Source organism: Ceratotherium simum, chromosome 13 (assembly GCF_057802395.1).
Source record: "Ceratotherium simum simum isolate JZ-2026a chromosome 13, ASM5780239v1, whole genome shotgun sequence".
Taxonomy (NCBI): Eukaryota; Metazoa; Chordata; class Mammalia; order Perissodactyla; family Rhinocerotidae; genus Ceratotherium; species Ceratotherium simum.
The window spans coordinates 9,841,928-9,862,377 of NC_141912.1; the positions used below are offsets into that span (position 1 = coordinate 9,841,928).

The 20,450-nt window shown below is 37.7% G+C and overlaps 1 protein-coding gene across 1 annotated transcript in view; it reads right to left on the reverse strand.

Moving 5' to 3' along the window:
- The window catches only part of LOC101387906 (uncharacterized), a 122,183-nt gene extending 120,490 nt beyond the window's left edge, over nt 1-1,693 (reverse strand). Inside the window, 1 exon segment of the mRNA XM_087437895.1 lies at nt 1,539-1,693. Within this exon segment, the coding sequence (XP_087294021.1) occupies nt 1,539-1,693 (155 nt within the window).
- Between the last annotated feature and the right edge of the window lie 18,757 nt (nt 1,694-20,450).

The following is a 20,450-nucleotide window of genomic DNA, read 5'->3' on the forward strand; positions in this document are numbered from 1 at the left end:
ATTATCAACTACCTCCCTTTTCGAATATTGTTGCCTGACTTCTGAATTCCCTTCCAAAGTAATTCCCAGTGAGTATTATGGGAACATGACTCAGGAACACTCAGAATCTCTTCTGCCTTACTTGCTCAGTCTAAGATTAGTGTATCATGATATGTAGAGATTTTATATACAAACCTCTTGGCTGATTTCCTGAAGGCTACATCCCATTAGAGTTCCCTTTCATTCTCTATGAAGGCTTCCCTTCTCTCTCTTAATGCTTACTTCTTCCCAGTGCTCCACTGAGCCATCTTCTTCCACCTGTTGTTATACTGTATGGCTTCCTTTGTATTTTTTTGTTTAACTGTTTTTCTTTCCCTTTGAGCCTATAAACCATTTGAGTGAATGTAGATGTCTTTCCAAGACCTAGACTTACACCATACCTAGAAGACAATGGGTACTTACAAAAGGTTTGTGAAGCAAAGGACAAATATTCCAGTGCTGACTGTCCCCACAATCTGCATGAAATTGCAAGCCTTCAGACTCTGTGCCTCTATTTCCTCACTGCCCTTCTTGAGTTGTTTTCAACTGGTATGTTTCCTGAGCCCTGTTGTCTTGGCCCAGAGTATGAGTTCAATTTGGTCTTATCTCCTTTTCTGAGTGCTCCCTGCACTCAGAACACCTTTAATGCATCTTGTCCTATGGTTGAGTTAGAATAAGTACCCATTGTGGAGAGACCAATTCTGTAGGTACATTCAGCTGTTATACACCTTCTTAAAAGATTTGATATTGTATGCATACTGTTTTCAAGAAATAGGCACATAATTAAGTCTTTACCTCTAGGTTTTCAAGAACAAAAAATATCATAGATTTACTATATTGTCTTTATCTTTCCCCCAAAGAGTCCATTATATATTTTTCAGCTATTATGATCTATTCTCCTCAATAAGATTACTAGACCTGGGAACTTAGCACAGTTTTTCTGCTTGTTTTGACATATAGAAATTCTGTCTAATCTGATCTGAAAATTTTTGCAAATGTATGCCTATTCATTTAACTGATCATTTGATTTTTAAAATATTGCTTTATATAGGTATACCATTAGTCTGATTAAGAACTGTCTTTCTAGTCATGAGGGTGAAGCGAGAATCAGTTCCTTTTTTCTCTAAGTAGGTTTGTCTTCACGCAGACTAGTAACCCATGGGAAAAAAAGGCAAGCCTTGAAATCACCTCTTGGCCAGACCTCCCAATGGTGCCTGTAGGTGCCCAGTGAAATGGGCTCTACGTTGAACAGCCAGAGGAGGCACTGGTGGGTTTCAAGAAGTACAAAGGTGGCAGTGCAAGCCTCTCTAGACAGCTAAATGTGGTCCTAACCCACATTGAGAGTGACCAGGCTTTCAGGAACTGAGCTGACTACGCACCAAAAAAAAAAAAAAAAAATCCAAATAAGAAGCCAAGAGCCAATCCCATTCTTTCATTTCAAGCATTGTGCAAACTCAAAGTGCTCTGCTAAATCGTGTACATCAACCAGCTTTGTAGCTAAAACTGCAGACTTTAATTACTTTAAGGCGAAAGTCTGGTGTCCAAAGAAAGTCTCATTTGAAACTGGCATTTGCTTGGGGGTGGGATGAGGTCCAGGACCGAGGCTGTCTTGGGGATCCTTTACCAAATCAAATATCTATTCATCCTTCACAGTGACAAGACTGGTGATCTACATAGTTAATATAAGCTCACATAGAAGTAAACATGAAATGATTAAACAGGAAGCTTTAACCAGGCGGCACTTGAGGGGGGAAAAAAGAGAAGCAATTAATGGGTAACAGAGTCTTAGAAACAAGGAAGAGTATTACATATTATTCCTTATCTAAAAGCAAATGGGTTTTAAAACTTCTCTTTCCACAACAGCTCAGATAAAATGGTTTGAAGCAGGTGTTATACACAGAAAATATTTACATGCTGCCAGTTGTAGCATAGTCAACAATTTGTGAAAGAGCAAACTGAAAAAGAAGTGGTCCTGTAATAAAAATAATAGTTGAATAACCTGTATTCCTTAAAGACTGAATTTGGAGGAGCAGCAGATAGAAAGCTTGAGAACCCACTACTATTGGTATCTAAATAGCAGCTCTGATGTGGTGGGAAGAGGGAGTGAGGGTAGGGGTCTTTATATTTATTGAGTCTACTAGGGACCAGGCACCATGCTAAATGCTGGGAGCGTGTAATCTCATTTAACAATAAAAACATCTTATGTAAACTCTCTGACTCCCTCTCTCCTCATGCAGAACACACAGGGTTAATAAATGAGAACTATTAAGCAAAGTGAAACAAGGTATGCATGTCCCATTACCAAAAGATAAATTACACCAAGATTGGAGAAAATGTTAATACCTGCAGAGTCTTGTGTGTAAAGCCTCCTTGTCTAGAAATTATGAAATTATACTTGCTTACTTCTTAATGCTTCAATTAAGGAATTAAGTTAAAAGGAAAAATAATCTCCTGCCCTGAAATTTTCTGCATCAGGAAAACAACTTGTTTTCAGAGGTGAGCTCTGATCCTGCCTCAAATGATATAAGAGTTATGGTTGGATGTCACCAAGACTCCACAGTTCGGGCTTCATTCTCCGTAAGGCTAAACCTTTTAAGTCCAGGACCTCACTGCAGAGCTTGACCGTGGGCTGTGGACAAACTCCTAGGAGGCCACCATCACCACCAAGTGAGCCCACTAGGGGTCTTTTCCTGCTCAAGACAGAAAAAAATCACACCTTTAGCGGAAGACAGAAGGCAGAGCAAGCAATACTGTATTTAATAGGAACCCTGAAAAAAACACTCAAACTCTTTGGCTGTCTTCCATTGCATCATAATTTTTTTTTTAAGTCAAAACCCAGCACATGGAGAGGAGGCAGCTGGTAATTTTGCTATTGTCCTAAAGCACAGACCTTTGAGGAAGGCACTAAGTGGCATCTGTATTTGCACAGGTAAGGAAACATAAATCAGGAGCTGGTCTATTATCACAGGGAGTAAGTAGCAGAATCAGAAGTTGAACCCAGGCAGTTCATTCCCACGTATATGCTCTTTGCACTTCCCCGCCCCCTGTCACGGGGCTAGTACCAGTTGGATATGGACAAATATTGATAAGTATAAACTGTCTTCCGTCATGAGTTCAGAAACATACCACAGGCCAATGGAAAATCAGAAAGACGGAAAAAGATGGGGACCCAGGACAGTGATTCCTAGCAATATCGTAATTGATAATCAAATGGGAAGGGAATGTTTTTTACTAACAGAACTGTGCTGGAGGGATGCAGAATTTGTAGTTCATTTCTTCCTGAAATTTCAATCATTTCAGGTGATATTATTATCTTATTAAGTATTAATAAAGATCCATACCTGAACCAGGTAGACCCAATTGATGTTTTCCTTCAAGATCCTAGTGTATGTGCTGGAAATACTAGTAAGCAATCCTTAAGAAATGGGCCTGGGGGGCCGGCCCGGTGGTGCAAGCGGTTAAGTGTGCGCACTCTGCTGCGGCAGCCCGGGGTTCTCCGGTTCGGATCCTGGGGGCACACCAACGCACCGCTTGTGAAGCCATGCTGTGGCCGTGTCCCATATAAAGTGGAGGAAGATGGGCATGGATGTTAGCCCAGGGCCAGTGTTCCTCAGCTAAAAAAAAAAAAGAGGAGGGTTGGCAGATGTTAGCTCAGGGCCCATCTTCCTCACAAAATAAATAAATAAATTAAATTAAATAAAATACGTTTTAAAAAAAAAGAAATGGGCCTGGAACACAGCCTGAACCCCTTGAGCTTGGTGCTCATCTATGTTCCCCTGATCCCCAGAGGAATACTGACAGAGGAAGGGGCCGAAGGAGAAGTCCTAGCAACACAGCTCCTGTGTTTTGAATTTTATATTCATGGAGACTTCAGAGGATGCTGGGTCTACTTTCCATAGACAATTGCTTGTGTTTTTCTCATTCTTATTATATGAGAAAGGTGCAAAAAGGAGTAGAAAATAAGCACAATGCAATTAGAAAAACACAGTGTAAATTGTGAAAGCTGGATGGAATTTTGGTGGGCATCCTGCATGTTGAAAGCTCATTATCTTAGCTCCAAAATTAGGAAAGCATGTGTTATTTTCTGAAATAAACATAATTAATTTTTGTAACCATAAAACATTTTTAAAGTCATTTCAAAGGCTTGACAAGTTTAACCAAACTTCCCCAAAACCATTCTGTCGCCCAAGGGCAATGCAACAGAACAGAGGAACAAAATGTGCATAAAATGTTTCATTAAATAAGTGCAATTGGCAAGACCCTTTATCCACCACCTCACAGCACCAGGCACGCCCTCCAAACAGGGCAGACAATAAATAGGAACAACATGGTAAGGCTTTGCTCATGCAACACATCTGGTCATTTAGTTGCATCGTGTTTTATATTGGGGCATAACAAGTTTGGATTGTCTTTATGTACAGTGACAGCAGTGTAACAAATGTTGTTTGAACTCTGAATTGTATAAATATGGAGACATGTTGATTTGAGAAGAGAAAACAAGGCATGTGAAAATTGGCAAAATATCCATTTCAAGAATTATGGATACTCTTCTGAAAAAAAAATAGACAAGAAACTCAACTGGCAGACCACCTACAAAGTACCGTTAAGATCTAAACAACATGGAAAAAAAGACAATGTGCTCGAGCCAGTACAATTCTTGAAAGCATTAACTTTAAAAAGCCATTAGTTTAATCCAGTGACCTTAAAATATTTCCTAAAAATATAGACTCCTTTTGTGTATTCATCAAAAGTCCCCTCACATATATGAAATGAATTTTGGTAATTAGAAAAGGATAATTGTAGTTGCTAGTATATAAAGGATGCCGTCTATGAACCAAACAGGAGTGTTATATATGTTATCTTATGTAATCCTACAAAATAAACCCCATAAAAAATATTAAATGAAACATGTCTTCATTTATCAGATAAAGAACTTGTGGCTAAGAGACTAAGTCAACTGAATAAAGTTGCATAGGTTAGTAGCAGAGGCTGGATTCAAACCCAGGCTCATCTATCTCTAAGACATGTGGCCTTGTCACTACAGTGCCCTTCAATAACTCCACTGACATTCAATAACTCCTTTTTCCTACAGTAGGTATAATTAGCATACAATGACTCAAATTCATTATTAACAATAAAAAAAGAAGACATAACCCAAAATAAGGACTCCATTCCTAGAAGAGGAAATTTCATTGACATAATCTTCCGAGGAAATAAATAAGCAGTTAAACTGGGCAAATCTGCAGTCAATTTAAAAGAAACAAAAAGAGGAAAATGCCCAATAATAATTCAAAATAAATCTGTCCCAAGCAATGATGAAGTAATGAATAGAGTAATCCAAGTGTTTTGTCTTTATGGAGTTAACTCTCTGCAGAAATAATTAGTCTACCTGGCTCCAAAGAGAGTCTAATTAAATATGGGGAAATGCCCTTTGTCTCTATATTTCTCTGATGATCCTGGACACCAATAACCATTCTTTTTTCTGCTTTCCTACTGCACTTAACACCTGAATGACTCATTGGCCACTTCACTTTGTATTATTAATTTCCTTTTATATGTGTAGATTTCTACAATGAGATTTTAGCTCCTCAAAGGAGGCAAGTACATATTGCACCTCTTTGTATGTTCCATAAAGCCTTGCACATAATAAGTACTCAACTAATCTTTGGTTTAATTCAAGGCAAGACTTCTGCCACTAAGATTATCTAGACTCACCAAATTTGGCTGAATGGTAAGATAATGGTTCTAGTTACCTGGGCAACCTTTGAGACGTTTTGCAATGCAACTTATATTTTCAGCAAAAAGTATGCAATATTTTGCAATAGACTTCATCTTTTTCTCTTTACTAGGCAGATGACTGTATTTTAGAGCAATAGGTACAGGTGAAGCTTGCTTTTTATATGAATTGTGTTTTTTCAAAAGTTCTATTTGATTTTGATTTCTGCCATTCAGGAATTCATCAAGGAACCTCTAAAGAGCATAACAGATTACATGATCCATTGCAAAACAGGAAAGACCATGGCAGGATTGATGGAAAAAAGGGAGTGAATTAGAGCTTGAAAAACGTTGCTATAAATAAATCCAGGGAGAGTAGACCCTTAAACCCCATAAATCAGAGCCACTACAAAAGAGAACGACAAAAAAAAGGAAGGATGAGGCAAAGTAGACCAAGACTTTAAGATCTGTAAATGAGAGTTAAGATTTAAGATGTTCTATAAACGTTTATTGAGTGACTGAAGGAATGAATGCATAATATCAGAGTCTCTACAATTCATTGTACTTGCAAGAGCAGAAGCGTAATGATAGGATAGTAAAAGGGGATTGAAGGTCAGAGTTAAGAGGCACTTAAAGGATACAATTAAGCTGAAACAACCAAGAGTTCTTTGGGAGCCATACAGAAAAAGTGAAATGTTGTATTGCTTTTGAAACTTCCTGAGAAGTTTTGGCCAATGCTGGCTACCAAGCGATGTGTTAAAGAGTGATGGTCACATTGTGCTACTCAGAATCATCCAGGTGGCTGGATGAAAAGGGGGTGCACCACTTAGCAAACTATTTCACCAGCTGTCTCTATGTGTGGATTTTGAAGCTGCCAAACTGCACATGAATGGCGCATTGGCCTCTACAGTTGCACAAGCACGAGGAGCCACTGGCTAGAGCAGATGTGCTGTGTTCACACAATATCCACGGTGGCTAGAGGGCAGCTAACTTCCTCAGAGGACGCTGGTGCACCAGCTGCTGGTGACAGCAATAGAATCAGATAGGTTCTGCCCTGTAGTTTTTAAGTGCTGCCTGCCTTTAAAAGGCAGAGCCTCCGAATAATGCAGGAGCTAACAAGTTTGCAAAGGAAACGCACTTGCAGTATGAAAACAAGAGCAGCTGGATATCCAACTGTGTAAAGAAATACAGAGGGCTCTTCTTTTCCCTCAAATTGATATTACTCACCCAGGTTTTATAGAGTGGAAAGCATATGCTTAAGTATAATTACTCAACAACTCAGACCAATTTCCACATCACAACCATATAAATAGGATATTCAGTTCCACCTAGGTGATGACTGTGTGACTCTTTTGCCTGGGTATTCCTGATGAGTATTATAAACTAGTGGCTCTGGAGGTAACGTTTTAAAATTAATTTGTAAAAGGAAATGTTTCACACATAAAAATATGTATAAGACTATACATAAAGTACATAAAATAAGTACTCATCACCCAGATTTAAGACAGAGCATCATCAGTACAACTCAAGTGTCTCTCTGTATCCCTCACAGGTGTAGCCTCCAGGACCAGCTACATAATTGGAAGGGCTCGGGTGGACAAAATGAAAATGCAAGGTCCCTTATTGAAAATTATCAAAAATTTCAAGATGGTAACAGCAGAGCATTAAACCAAGCATAGGGTCCTTCTAAACATGTGGCCCTGTGTGACTGCACAGGTCATGTGTCCATGAAACTGGCCCTCGTAGTTCCCTCTGTCACCACCCGGACAGAGAGAAATCACTGCACTGAATTTTCTAGATATGAATTCCATAGTTTTAGTAGGCTTTATTACATATGCATTAATTAAATATATTATGTTTTTTGTATATTTGAAACTCATAAACATGATATATATCCAACATCATGTTTCTGAGATTTACTCATGTTGATCTGTCATTCACTTATTTTCATTGCTTACATTGTGCCAATTAATTGAGATGTCACAACGTGTTTAAACATTTTCCTATTGAAGGGCATTTGATTTTGGTTGTGTCCAGTTTTCTTGTTTGTTTCTATAAGCAATAATGCTTCCAGGAACATTTTTGCACCTGTCTCCCAATGTACATGTACAGAAGTTCCATATGTTTTGGCTGTGTCTTTCTCGTAAACAGAAGAGAATGACATCTTATTCTTATCTAGTCTGACCATCTGTCTTGTTGCTGATGAAATTGGTCCATTTACATTTACTGAGTGGTATATTTTGATTCATTTCTATCATGTTATTCTCTGCTTTCTATTTGTCCTGCTTTGTCCATGCTTCTTTTTTTTCCTATCTTACTTTGATTTTTATTTCAATTTTTTTCTGCTACTTTAACTGAATTATTTTCTATTTTGCCCTTGGAATTTTAGCATACCTACATATCAATGTCACAGGTTAATCATTCTCTTAACTCTTCAACCAAACAATGCAGAAACTGTAGAATGTTTTAACTCTTGTAGCCCTCCTCCAAACTGGTTAGCAGTCAACTCTCAGTTTAGTTTATCTAGAAATGTGTTTGTTTTTAGTTCTCGAAATACAGTTTTGCTTGCTAAACAGTTTAGGATTGACAGCTACTGTATCTCAACACAGCATCCGTGGTTGCTATAGTCTAATTGTTCCTCTTTTTTCTCCCTGAATCATTTTAAGTCTTCTCTGTGTTTGGTGCTCCTCAGTGCCACTACAATGTATATAGATGTAGATTTCTTTTTATTTTTCTTGCTTGGAATAATTTGTTCTTCTAGACTCTGATGATTCAAGTCTATAATCAGTTCTGAAAATATATCAGCCACTACCTATCCAAGTACTGCGTCTCTTTATTCTCTCTGTTGTCTCCTTCTAGAATTCATATTTAAAATGCTCCATTTTCTCATTACATCCTCTATGTCTCTTAACCTCAGTTTTACAATATCAGTCTCCTTGTTCTATGGGCTATATTTTGGTTTATTTTTTCATATTTATCTTCCTAATAACCGATTCTCTTTTTGGCTCTGTCTAATTAGTGCTAAACTATTCATGAAATTTTTTATTGCAACAACTATATTTTTCATTTTTGAGTTTTATTGTTTCTTTAAGAAGCAAAATTACTTCAAAGCTGGAAACTAAGAGAGATGTGTGTCTATTTCTCCAAGTTCAGCAGTTGACCCTAGTCTAAAAGGAAGCTTCCTGGGGCATGGGTTGCTGAGGAATGAGACCAAGTGGCCATCCTACTTGTGCTCAGTTCAACAGGTTAGTGAAGACAGCATCAATCGTCACATGTTAATGGCAACTCTATTGTCTCTGACTGTATCAAAGAGGGGGGTTGGGAAGGAGTGCCTTTTCTATAACGTTAGCATGATCCATGGTTCTTTTGGCTCTGTTTTCACTTTTGAACAGGTAACAGGATAAGACTGCCTAAAATCCACCCAGTGCAGAAAGGAAAAGGAAGCAGATACCTGGTAAGGTCTGGACAGATACAAATGGGTGCTCGAAGATGTTGATGCAGATTAGAGGGAGATGTGGAGTTCATATAGTCAGGCAATGTGGAGGAGGAAGAAAAAGAAGAGAACTGAGGTGGGGAAAAGGGTGAATTGTTGACTCAGTCCTAGTGGGTCGGTGTCAGGAAATGTATAATAGAGCCATTAAACTCAAATCCACCAGGCATAGACTTTCTTAGAGAACTCTCTATCCTCTTAGACTCTGTGTACGTATATGTGCTTCTTATAACCTATTTAATACACATGGTATGCATATTTTAAACCTAAACTATAGGATATACCTTAGTATCATATTTGGTATTTAATAATACTATATGCTGCGAATATGGTGGAGACACAACTTGCCAATTAAATTTTTAGCAGTGATACCAAAGAATGAATATTTCATGAGAAGCCTAAAGGGATTACTTTTCTGATTTCTTCATTGGGGGAAGAAGGCTATCATCTGAAGAGGCAGCCTAACGGGGCTGTTTGGATGTTGTAAAGAGCCATCAAGTTTATTATTCATGACATAAATGGAAACTTTTTAAGTAGATTATGTTCTGACATAAAGGATTCCAGTTAAGACACCAGATTGCAAGGCAAAGACACAAACAGCTGCTGCAGCTTTGAAACTGTACTTACTGCTCAGTTGTTCATAAAAATGTTTAGATCAACTTCACTACTTTCAAACTTTCTGTAGACAAGTGGCATGGATGTATTACAGGCCTAGGGAATGGATGGAGAAACAATCAAAGGATGACAGCAAAGCCAGGAAGTGTTCAGGGGGCACAAGCCTCCCCTTTATGACCAAATGAAGCACTCACTACAAAGACCAGGATATCATTGAAGAAAACATGGGCAGCCAACCCATGAAACAAAATGAAAACTTCCACCATAATGAAATCACTGCTTGTGTTACAGCAAGAAGCAGTCCCCAGAGAATCAATAAACAATTTGGTTTCTAGAGAATATGAATCCTACATGCCAAAGAGAATCAGAGGGACCAATTCCTTTTTGATGTTATTCTCTCTACCCAAGTATCTGCTTCTCTGTGGTCTAGCCATCACTCAATATCTAGATCAGCTTCCACTCCTCCAGAAAATCTTACCTCGTTAGCTCATTCAGATTCCTGTAGCACATATGTATCTCCATTTGTGTTTGTGCCTTTGCATTCTGTGGCACATAATTTGCATCACTATTCCTACTAGCCATATAATTATATCAGTTATAAACCTTCCTAGAGATTACAAATCTTGCTAACATATCACATCTCATTCACTGTTTTAACAATTTAATGATGCCAGTGGGAAAAACATTATGACTGTTACCACATTGTATGTTTGGCACATAGAAGATCGTCAGTAAATATGTTTTAATTTTTGACAAAGAAATGAAAGCCCGGAGATATTTTCAAGTTTACACAGTTAAGAAACAGTTAAACCAAGTCTTAGCACACAGCTAGATTTTCTGATTCCAAATCCAGAGTTCTTTCCAGTATCAGGGCTTCCTCTCATAGTTTTCCTTGTTTTTACATACTCATACACACAAGCACGTATGTACTCACACACACACAGCTTACCTAAGATCGAAATTGTGCTGCAGTGTGAAAGACTAATAAGAACTGGTTTCTAGTGCAACCACAGTGAGGCTCACAAATGAATTGTTTATGGAATTTAAATAAAAGAAATACCTATTCAATAGCAATAAACATGCCACATTATCCCATGAGGTAATTTAAGTAAAATGATAAAGAAAAGTCTTTATTTCCTTTCTTAAAGCTCTGTTGTATCCTACCGAGAAGGGGACTGATTGACTGAGATGAAGAAAAGGACAACAAGGAGAGGGTTGGAAGATGGCGGCGTAGGAGGATCCTGACCTCACCTCCTCTCACGGACACAATAAACCTACCACTACATGTGGAATAATTTCCTCTGAGGGAGATCTGGAAACAGGGTGAAAAGAACCTCCACAACAAGGGACATCACAGAGGGGGGGGAAGAGGCAGAGAAGCAGTCCTGCTGAGGATAAAGCCACACCCTGGCAATGGTGCTTCAAGGTTGGGAGTGATCTCAAAGGTACAGAGCTTTTCCTGGAGGAGTGAGGGATTCAAGCTCCACATTAGGCACCCAGCCCTTAGATCCAGCACAAGAGAGACAAGACCTCAAAATACCTGGCTCTGAAAACCAAGAGGGACTATGCCTAGAAAAACTACAACTTCAGGGAAAGGAAAACCTGCTCTTAAAGGTCCCATGGACAGACTCACTTGACTTAGAAACCAGTACAAAAATACCAGAGAGAAAAGTGTGTAGTCCATTGGTCAAACAGACTCACTTACTAAGCTTGGAGCCAGTCCCAGAGATGTGCCTCTCCAGGGACTGAGACACTAGTGGCAACTATTTTTGTGATCTAGTTTAGCCGTGCTGACACAGACGCTGGCAGGCACCATTTTGGAATCTTTCCTCTAGCCTGTTAGTGCAGAGGCCTGCCCTGCCCACTAGAGCACCAGAGGCAATCGGACACAGCCAGGAAACACAGGCAGCCCACCCTAGGGACTTGCCCCACCCACTAGTGAGCCCGCAGCAGACTTGCACGGCTGAGCCTGCGTAACCAGACATGCAAAGGATCAACACCACCCACCAAAGCACCTGAAATGGTCACATGCTGCCATGCCGGGGAGCATGCCCTGCCCACCAGAGCAAGCAAGGTTGTTGTGCACTGCTGGGCCACATAGCCAGCCCACACCAGAGGCCTGCCCCACCCAAAAGTGAGCTAGCAGCAGTCATGGGCTGCACAGCCAACTGTGCAGGGCCCTGCCCTACCCAATAGCATGCTCGCAGTAGCCAAATGTGGCTGGGCCTTGCAACCATTCGACCTGGAGGCCAACACCACTTACCACGTGCCCGTAACAATAGTAGCCCTGCCAGAACAGAAAGGCACATGCAGCTCACACAGGGGACACCCCCAGAGCATCTGACATCAGTGATGAGAGGGAAGCATACTGCTGGGCCCCATAAGATGTCTCCTACATAAGGCCACATTTCCAAGAATGGGAGATGTAGCTGGTCTACTTAATACATAGAAATAAATACAGAGAAGTAGGCAAAATGAGGTGACAGAAGAATATGTTCCAAATAAAAGAACAGGACAAATCCTCAGAAAAAGAACTAAACAAAACAAAGATAACAATCTACCTGACAAAGAGTACAAAGTAATGGTCATAATGATGCTCACTGAACTCTGAGAAGAATAGATGAGCACAATGAGAGCTTTAACAAAGAATTAGAAAATATAAAAAAGAACCAATCAAAGCTGAGGAACACAATAATTGAAATGAAAAATTCACTAGAGAGAATCAACAGCAGAGTAGGTGACACAGAAGAACAGATCAGCGATCTGGGTGACAGAGTAGAGGAAATCACCCAAGCTGAACAGAAAACAGAAAAAAGATTTTAAAAAAATGAGGACCGGGCTGGCCCCATGGCTTAGAGGTTAAGTGCGCGTGCTCCGCTACTAGCAATCCGGGTTCGGATCCCGGGTGCGCACTGACGCACTGCTTCTTCGGCCATGCTGAGGCCGCATCCCCCACATACCGCAACTAGAAGGATGTGCAACTATGACATACAACTATCTACTGGGGCTTTGGGGAGAAAAAAAGGAGGAAGATTGGCAATAGATGTTAGCTCAGAGGTGGTCTTCCTCAGCAAAAAGAGGAGGATTAGCGTGGCTGTTAGCTCAGGGCTGATCTTCCTCAAAGAAAAAAAAAAAAAGAAGGACCATTTAAGGGACCTCTGAGACAACATCAAGCATACTAACATTTGCATAATTGTCCCAGAAAAAGAAAAGAGAGACTAAGGGGCAGGAGAATTCTTTGAAGAAATAGAAGCTGAAAACTTCTCTAACCTGGAGAAGGAAACAGACATCCAGGTACAGGAAGCACAGAAACTACCAAACAAGATGAACTTAAAGAGGACCACAGCAAGACACATTATAATTAAAATGTCAAGAATGAAAGATGGAGAGTCTTAAAAGCTGCAAGAGAAAAGCAACAAGTTACATAAAAGGGCCATGCCATTAGGCAAATAGCTGACTTCACAGCAGATACAGTACAGGCTAGAAGGGAGTGGTACAATATATTCAAAGTGCTGAAAGGAAAAAAACTACAGTCAAGAATATGCTACATGGCAAGGTTATCATTTAAAACAGAAGGAGAAAGAAAGAGTTTTCAAGACAAGCAAAAACTAAAGGAGCTCATCACCACTAAACTGGCCTTAAAAGAAATGTTAAAGGGACTTCTTTAAGTAGAAAAAAAAGCCACAAATAGAAATAAGAAAAATATCAAAGAAAAAATATCACTTTTTTTCTTTGTAAAGGCAAACATATAGAAAGGTAGTGGATAAAACACTTATAAAGCTAGTATGAAGGTCAAAAGACAAAAGTACTAAAATCATCTATATCTACAGTAAGAGGTTAAGGGATACACAAAATTAAAAGAGGCAAAATATGAGGTCAAAAACATAAAACATGAGTGGGGGAGTAAAATTGTAGAGCTTTTATTATGAGGTCAAACTTAAGAGACCATCAACTTAATATAGACTATTATATACATAGGTTGTTATATATGAACCTCATGGTAACCACAAACCAAAAACCTATAATAAATACATAAAAAATAAAGAGAAAGGAACCCAAACATAACACTAAGGAAAATCATCAAATCACAAGGGAAGAGAGCAAGAAAAGAAGAAAAGGATAGAGAACTACAGAAACATCCAGAAAAAAAGTAACAAAATGTCAATAAGTATATACCTATCAATAATTACTTTAAATGTAAATGGGCTAAATGCTCCAATCAGAAGACATAGGGTGGATGAATGGATTAAAAAAACAAGACCCATATATATGCTGCATATAAGAGACACACTTCATATCTAAATACACTCACAGGCTGAAAATGAAAGGATGAAAAAAGATATTCCATGCAAATGGCAATGAAAAGAAAGCTGGGGTAGCAATACTTATATCAGACAAAATAGACTTTAAAACAAAAACTGTAACTAGAGACAAAGAAGGACATTACATAATGATCAAGGAAACAATCCAACAAGAAGACATAACACTTGTAAATATCCATATGCCCAACATAGGGGCACCTAAATACATAAAGCAGATATTAACTGACATAAAAGGAGAAATTGACAGTAACACGATAATAGCTGGGGACATGAACACCCCACTTACATCAATGGCTTGATCATTCAGACAGATGATCAACAATGAAACATTGGCCATAAATGACATATTAGATCAGATGGACTTAATAAATATATGCATAACATTCCATCCAAAAACAGCAGACTACACATTTTTTTTCAAATGTACACGGAACATTCTCCAGGATAGATTACATATTTGGACACAAAACAAGTCTCAATATTTTTAATAAGATTGAAATAATATCAAGCATCTTTTCCAACCACAATGGTATAAAACTAGAAATCAGATACAAGAAAAAAACTGGAGAGATCACAAATATGTGGAGATTAAACAAAATGCTACTGAACAACTATTGGGTCACCGAAGAAATCAAAGGAGAAATCAAAAAATACCTGGAGACAAATGAAAATGAAAATACGACATAGCAAAGTCTATGGGCTGCAGCAAAAGTGGTACTAAGGGAAGTTTATAGCAATACAGGCCTACCTCAAGAAACAAGAAAAATCTCAAATAAACAATCTAACATTACATCTAAAGGAACTAGAAAAAAGAACAAATGAAGCCCAAAATCAGTAGAAGGAAGCAAATAATAAATATCAGAGCATAAATAAATGAAATAGAGACTGAAAAGACAACAGAAAATATCAATGAAACTAAGAGCTTGTTCTTTGAAAAGATAAACAAAATTGACAAACCTTTGGCTAGACTCACTAAGAAAAAAAGAGCAGAGGCTCAAATAAATAAAATCAGAAATGAAAGAGGGAAAATTACAATGGATACCACAGAAGTACAATGGATAATAAGAGAATACTATGAAAAGTTATATGCCAACAAAGCAGATAACCTAGAAGAAATGAATAAATTCATAGAATCATACAACCTTTCAAAACTGAATCAAGAAAAAATAGAGAATCTGAATCACAAGTAAGGAGATTTGAAACAGTAATCATAAATCTCCCAAAAACAAAAGCCCAAGACCAGATGTCTTCCCAGTGAATTCTACCAAACATTCCAAGAAGACTTAATACCTATCCTTCTCAAACTCTTCCAAAAAATTGAAGAGGAAGGGATGCTTCCTAACTCGTTTTATGAGGCCAACATTGCTCTGATACCACAATCAGACATGGACAACACAAAAAAATAAAATTACTGGCCATTATTGCAGATGAACATAGACACAAAAATCCTCAAGAAAGATTAGTAAATCAAATACAACAATTCATTAAAAGGATCATACACCACAATCAAGTGGGATTTATTCCAGGGATGCAATGATGGTTCAACATCTGCAAATCAATCAATGTGACACATCACATTAAGAAAATGAAGAATAAAAATCAAATGTCATCTAAATATATACAGAGAAAGTATTCAACAAGATTCAGCATCCATTTGTGATAAAAACTCTGAATAAAATGGGGATAGAAGAAAAGTATCTCAAAATAATGAAGTCCACATATGACAAACCTGCAGCTAACATCATACTCAATGGTGAAAAACTGAAATCTATTCCTTTAAGAACAGGAACAAGACAAGGATGCCTACTTTTGCCACTCTTATTCAAGGTAATATTGGAAGTCCTAGCCAGAGCAATTGGGCAAGAAAAAGAAATAAAAGAGATCCAAATTGGAAAGGAAGAAGTAAAACTGTCATCATTTTCAGATGACATGATTTTGTATAGAGAAAACCCTAAAGAATCAAGCAAAAAGCTATTAGAAATAGTAAACAAATACAATAGTGTTGTAGAGTACAAAATCAACATACAAAAATCAGTTGCATTTCTATACACTAACAATGAAATTACTAGAAAGAGAAATCAAGAATACAATCCCATTTTCTATTGCAACAAAAAGAATAAATTACCTAGGAATAAATGTAGCCAAGGAGGTGAAAGACCTGTACACTGAAAACTATAAAACATTGTTGAAAGAAATCAAAGAAGACACAAAAAAATGGAAAGATATTCTGTGTTCATGGATTGGAAGAATTAACATAATTAAAATGCCCATACTACCTAAACCAATCTACAGAATCACTGCAATTCCTAACAAAGACTCAACAGCATTTTTCACAGAAATAGAACAAAGAATTCTAAAATTTATATAGAACAACAAAATAGCCAAAGCAATCCTGAGAAAAATAACAAAACTACAGGTGTCATACTCCCTGATTTCAAAGTAACACAAAGCTATACTAATCAAAACAGCATTGTACTGGCAGAAAAACAGACATACAGATCAATGGAACAGAATTGAGAACCCAGAAATAAAACCACACATCTATTAACAGCTAATTTTTAACAAAGGAGCTGAGAACATACAATGGAGAAAGAAAAATCTCTTCAACAAATGATGCTGGGAAAACTGGACAGCCACATGCAAAAGAATGAAAGTAGACCACTATCTTACACCATATACAAAAATTAACTCAAATTGGATTAAAGACTTGAATGTAAGACCTGAACCATAAAACTCCCAGAAGTGAACATAGGCAGTACACTCTTTGACACTGGTCCCATCAATGTCTTTTTGGGTATATCTCCTCAGGCAAGGGGAAAAAAAGAAAAAGGAAATAAATGGGACTACATCAAACTAAAAACCTCCTGCATGGCAAAATAAAACCATCAATAAAACAAAAGTACAGTCTACCAATTGGGAGAAGATATTTGCAAATCATATATCTGATAAAGAGTTAATATCCAAAATATATAAAGAAATTATATAACTCAACCACATAAAACAAACAACCTGATTAAAAAATGGGAAGATCTGACAGACACTTTTCCAAAGAAGATATATAGAAGGCCAACAGACACATGTAAAGATGTTAAACATCACTAATTATTAGGGAAAAACAAATGAAAATCACAATGAGATATCCCCTCACTCCCATCAGAATGGCTATTATTAAAAAGAAAAGAAATAAGTGTGTGAGAGGATGTGGAGAAAAGGGAACCCTTGTACACTGCTGGTGGGAATGTAAATTGGTGCAGCCACTATGGAAAAAATATGGATATTTCTCAAAAAATTAAAAATAGAACTACTGTATGATCCAATTATTCCACTTCTGGGTATTTATTTGACAAAGGGTTAATCTCCATAATATATAAAGAACTCACATAACTGAACAACAAAAAAACAAACAACCCGATCAAAAAATGGGCAGAGGAAATGAACAGACACTTCTCCAAAGAAAATATACAGATGGCCAATAGGCACATGAAAAGATGTTCAACATCACTAATCATCAGAGAAATGCAAATCAAAACAACACTAAGATATCACCTCATGCCCGTTAGAATGGCTATAATCACCAAGATAAAAAACAACAAATGTTAGAGAGGATGTGGAGAAATGGGAACTCTCATACACAGCTGGTGGGAATGTAACTTGGGGCAGCCTCTATGGAAAATGGTATGGAGATTCCTCAAAAAATTAAAAATAGAACTACCCTATGATCCAGCTATCCCACCACTGGGAATCTATCCAACGAACCTGAAATCAGCAATCCAAAGAGGCTTATGCACCCCTATGTTCATTGCAGCATTATTCACTACAGCCAAGAAATGGAAGAAACCTCAATGTCCCTCGACTAATGATTGGATCAAGAAGATGTGGTATATATATACAATGGAATACTACTCAGCCGTAAAAAAAAGACAAAATCGTCCCACTTGCAACAACATGGATGGACCTGGAGGGTATTATGTTAAGTGAAATAAGCCAGAAAGAGAAAGACAAACACCATATGATCTCACTCATATGTGGAATATAAACCAACACATGGACAGAGAAAACTGTACTGTGGTTACTAGGGGCAATGATAGTGGGGGGTAGGCACAAGGGGTGAAGGGAGACATGTATATGGTGATTGACAAACAAAAATGCACAACCAAAATTTCACAATGTTATAAACTATTAAGACATCAATATAAATATAATGTTAGCTTTTAAAAAAATGAAAAAAACCCACTAATTTGAAAGGATATATGCACCCCTATGATCATTGCAGTGTTATTCACAATAGCCAAGACTCGGAAACAACTCAAGTGCCCATCAGCAGATGAATGGATAAAGAAGATGTGATATATATATCAGATCACAGCACATACACACACACACACACACACACACACACACACAATGGAATACTACTCAGCCATAAAAAAGATGAAATCTTGCCATTTCAATGTGGATGGACCTTGAGGATATTATGCTAAGTGAAATAAGTCAGACAGAGAAAGCCAAATACCATATTATTTCACTCATATGTGAAAGATTAAAAAAAACAACAGACAAACACATAGATACAGAGAATAGTTGGTGGTTATCAGAGAGGAAAGGGTTGGGGGGAGGGTGAAAGGGGTAAAGGAGCATGTGTGTATGGTGACAGATGGAAACTAGACCTTTGGTGGTGAACACAGTATAGTCTATATAGAAGTCAAAATAATGATGTACACCTGATATTTATATAATGTTATAAACCAATGTTACCTCAATAAAGCAAACAAAACAAAACAAAACAAACAAACAAAAAGGACAACAAAATAATCCCCAGGCAACCTGAAAGGAAGGTATAAAGGCAGTAGCAAGAAACTTTTCAGATGTTCGGCACACTGCCCATTATGCCCATCTGGGAGAATTCTAACCTTTTTGTCTGCCAAATCCTAATACCTGCAGTGTGAACAGTTGAGGACCACTAAGGGAGGTGACCTCACTCTGAAGAGCAGTCAAGTTGAGGGGGCCATGAGGACCTGACGGGACCAGAATGATGTCCATAATCTCTCTAATTTCCATCCTTTGCATTCATACCAAGCCAGTGCACTTGGGAATATTTTTTAGACCACTGTGTGGGGTGTGACCCCAGCTACAATGCTGAGGTAGCAGGTTTCTTTGTATTCCCAGATAATAGAACCTTAAAACATAAACATTTAAAGGTTTGTTGGTGACACATAATATCATATCTACATAAAAACGCACCCATGCTAGCAGATCATGCTGGTTATCTCACTGAGTTTCTCTAGCTCCTATTACCCTATACAATGAATATTTTCAAAAATATTATTTGAGAGTTACCAGTTAAATCAACTAGCTGGAGGTGTATCACAGTCCTTGAATTACTGACTGGAGGGAGAGGCGGGTAATGAGAAGAGTCAGAAGAAGAGACAGAACCAAAGGAGCATCACCAACATCAAGTCCAGAATCAGAGATTTATTAGGTTGGGGGAAATGACTACTCACAAGTGCAATAACATTTTCCAGAACAAAGTAAATTAATCAAAAGTGTCTACAGAAAGGCCAAGCATTACAACAGTTTTTAGTCTATTTCTAAGTATTATTTTGTCACTGACCTATATTAGCAATCTTGGAAATACATAAATAAAAAGAATTCCAAGTTATGAAAGCTATACGTTTTTATTCTAATATACATCAATGAATAACCTCTTTTTTACAACATAAAAAACATCTTATGAGTAGTGTTTATTGACTCAAACTAGTATTTTTCAGAATTACAGGAAGAACTTAAAAGTTTATAAGATCGGAGTCTGCTGATAAACCTGTTTCATACATGAACATGTTTAAATATTAATAGCAAATATTATTGTTATAAAAGTACTATGGGTAGTGATTTATCTCATTTAGTCCTCACAAATGCCCATGAGATCACTCCCATTTTAAAAGCTCAATTTTAAATTATCTTTCAATATTTAAATTATTTAAATTTAAAAATTTTTTAATTATTCCCATTTGAAGCTCAGCAAACTTTAAAAGCTTTCCCAAGGACACACAAGCCAGCAACAGAGACAATCTGAATGCAAACCAGGTCTTCTCATTTTAAATCAAGTGCATCTTGGAACTGATAGAGGCATGAATGGAGTCCATGTCTTTTAACCCAAATCCAGTCCTCTTTACACAACAGCACAGCTGACAAATTAAAAATATGATCCCCAGAGGGTCAGAGGTGAAAATAATGACACAGATTTTTCATGAACAATTGCCATTTAGTTCAAAAGAAACCATGAAGCCATC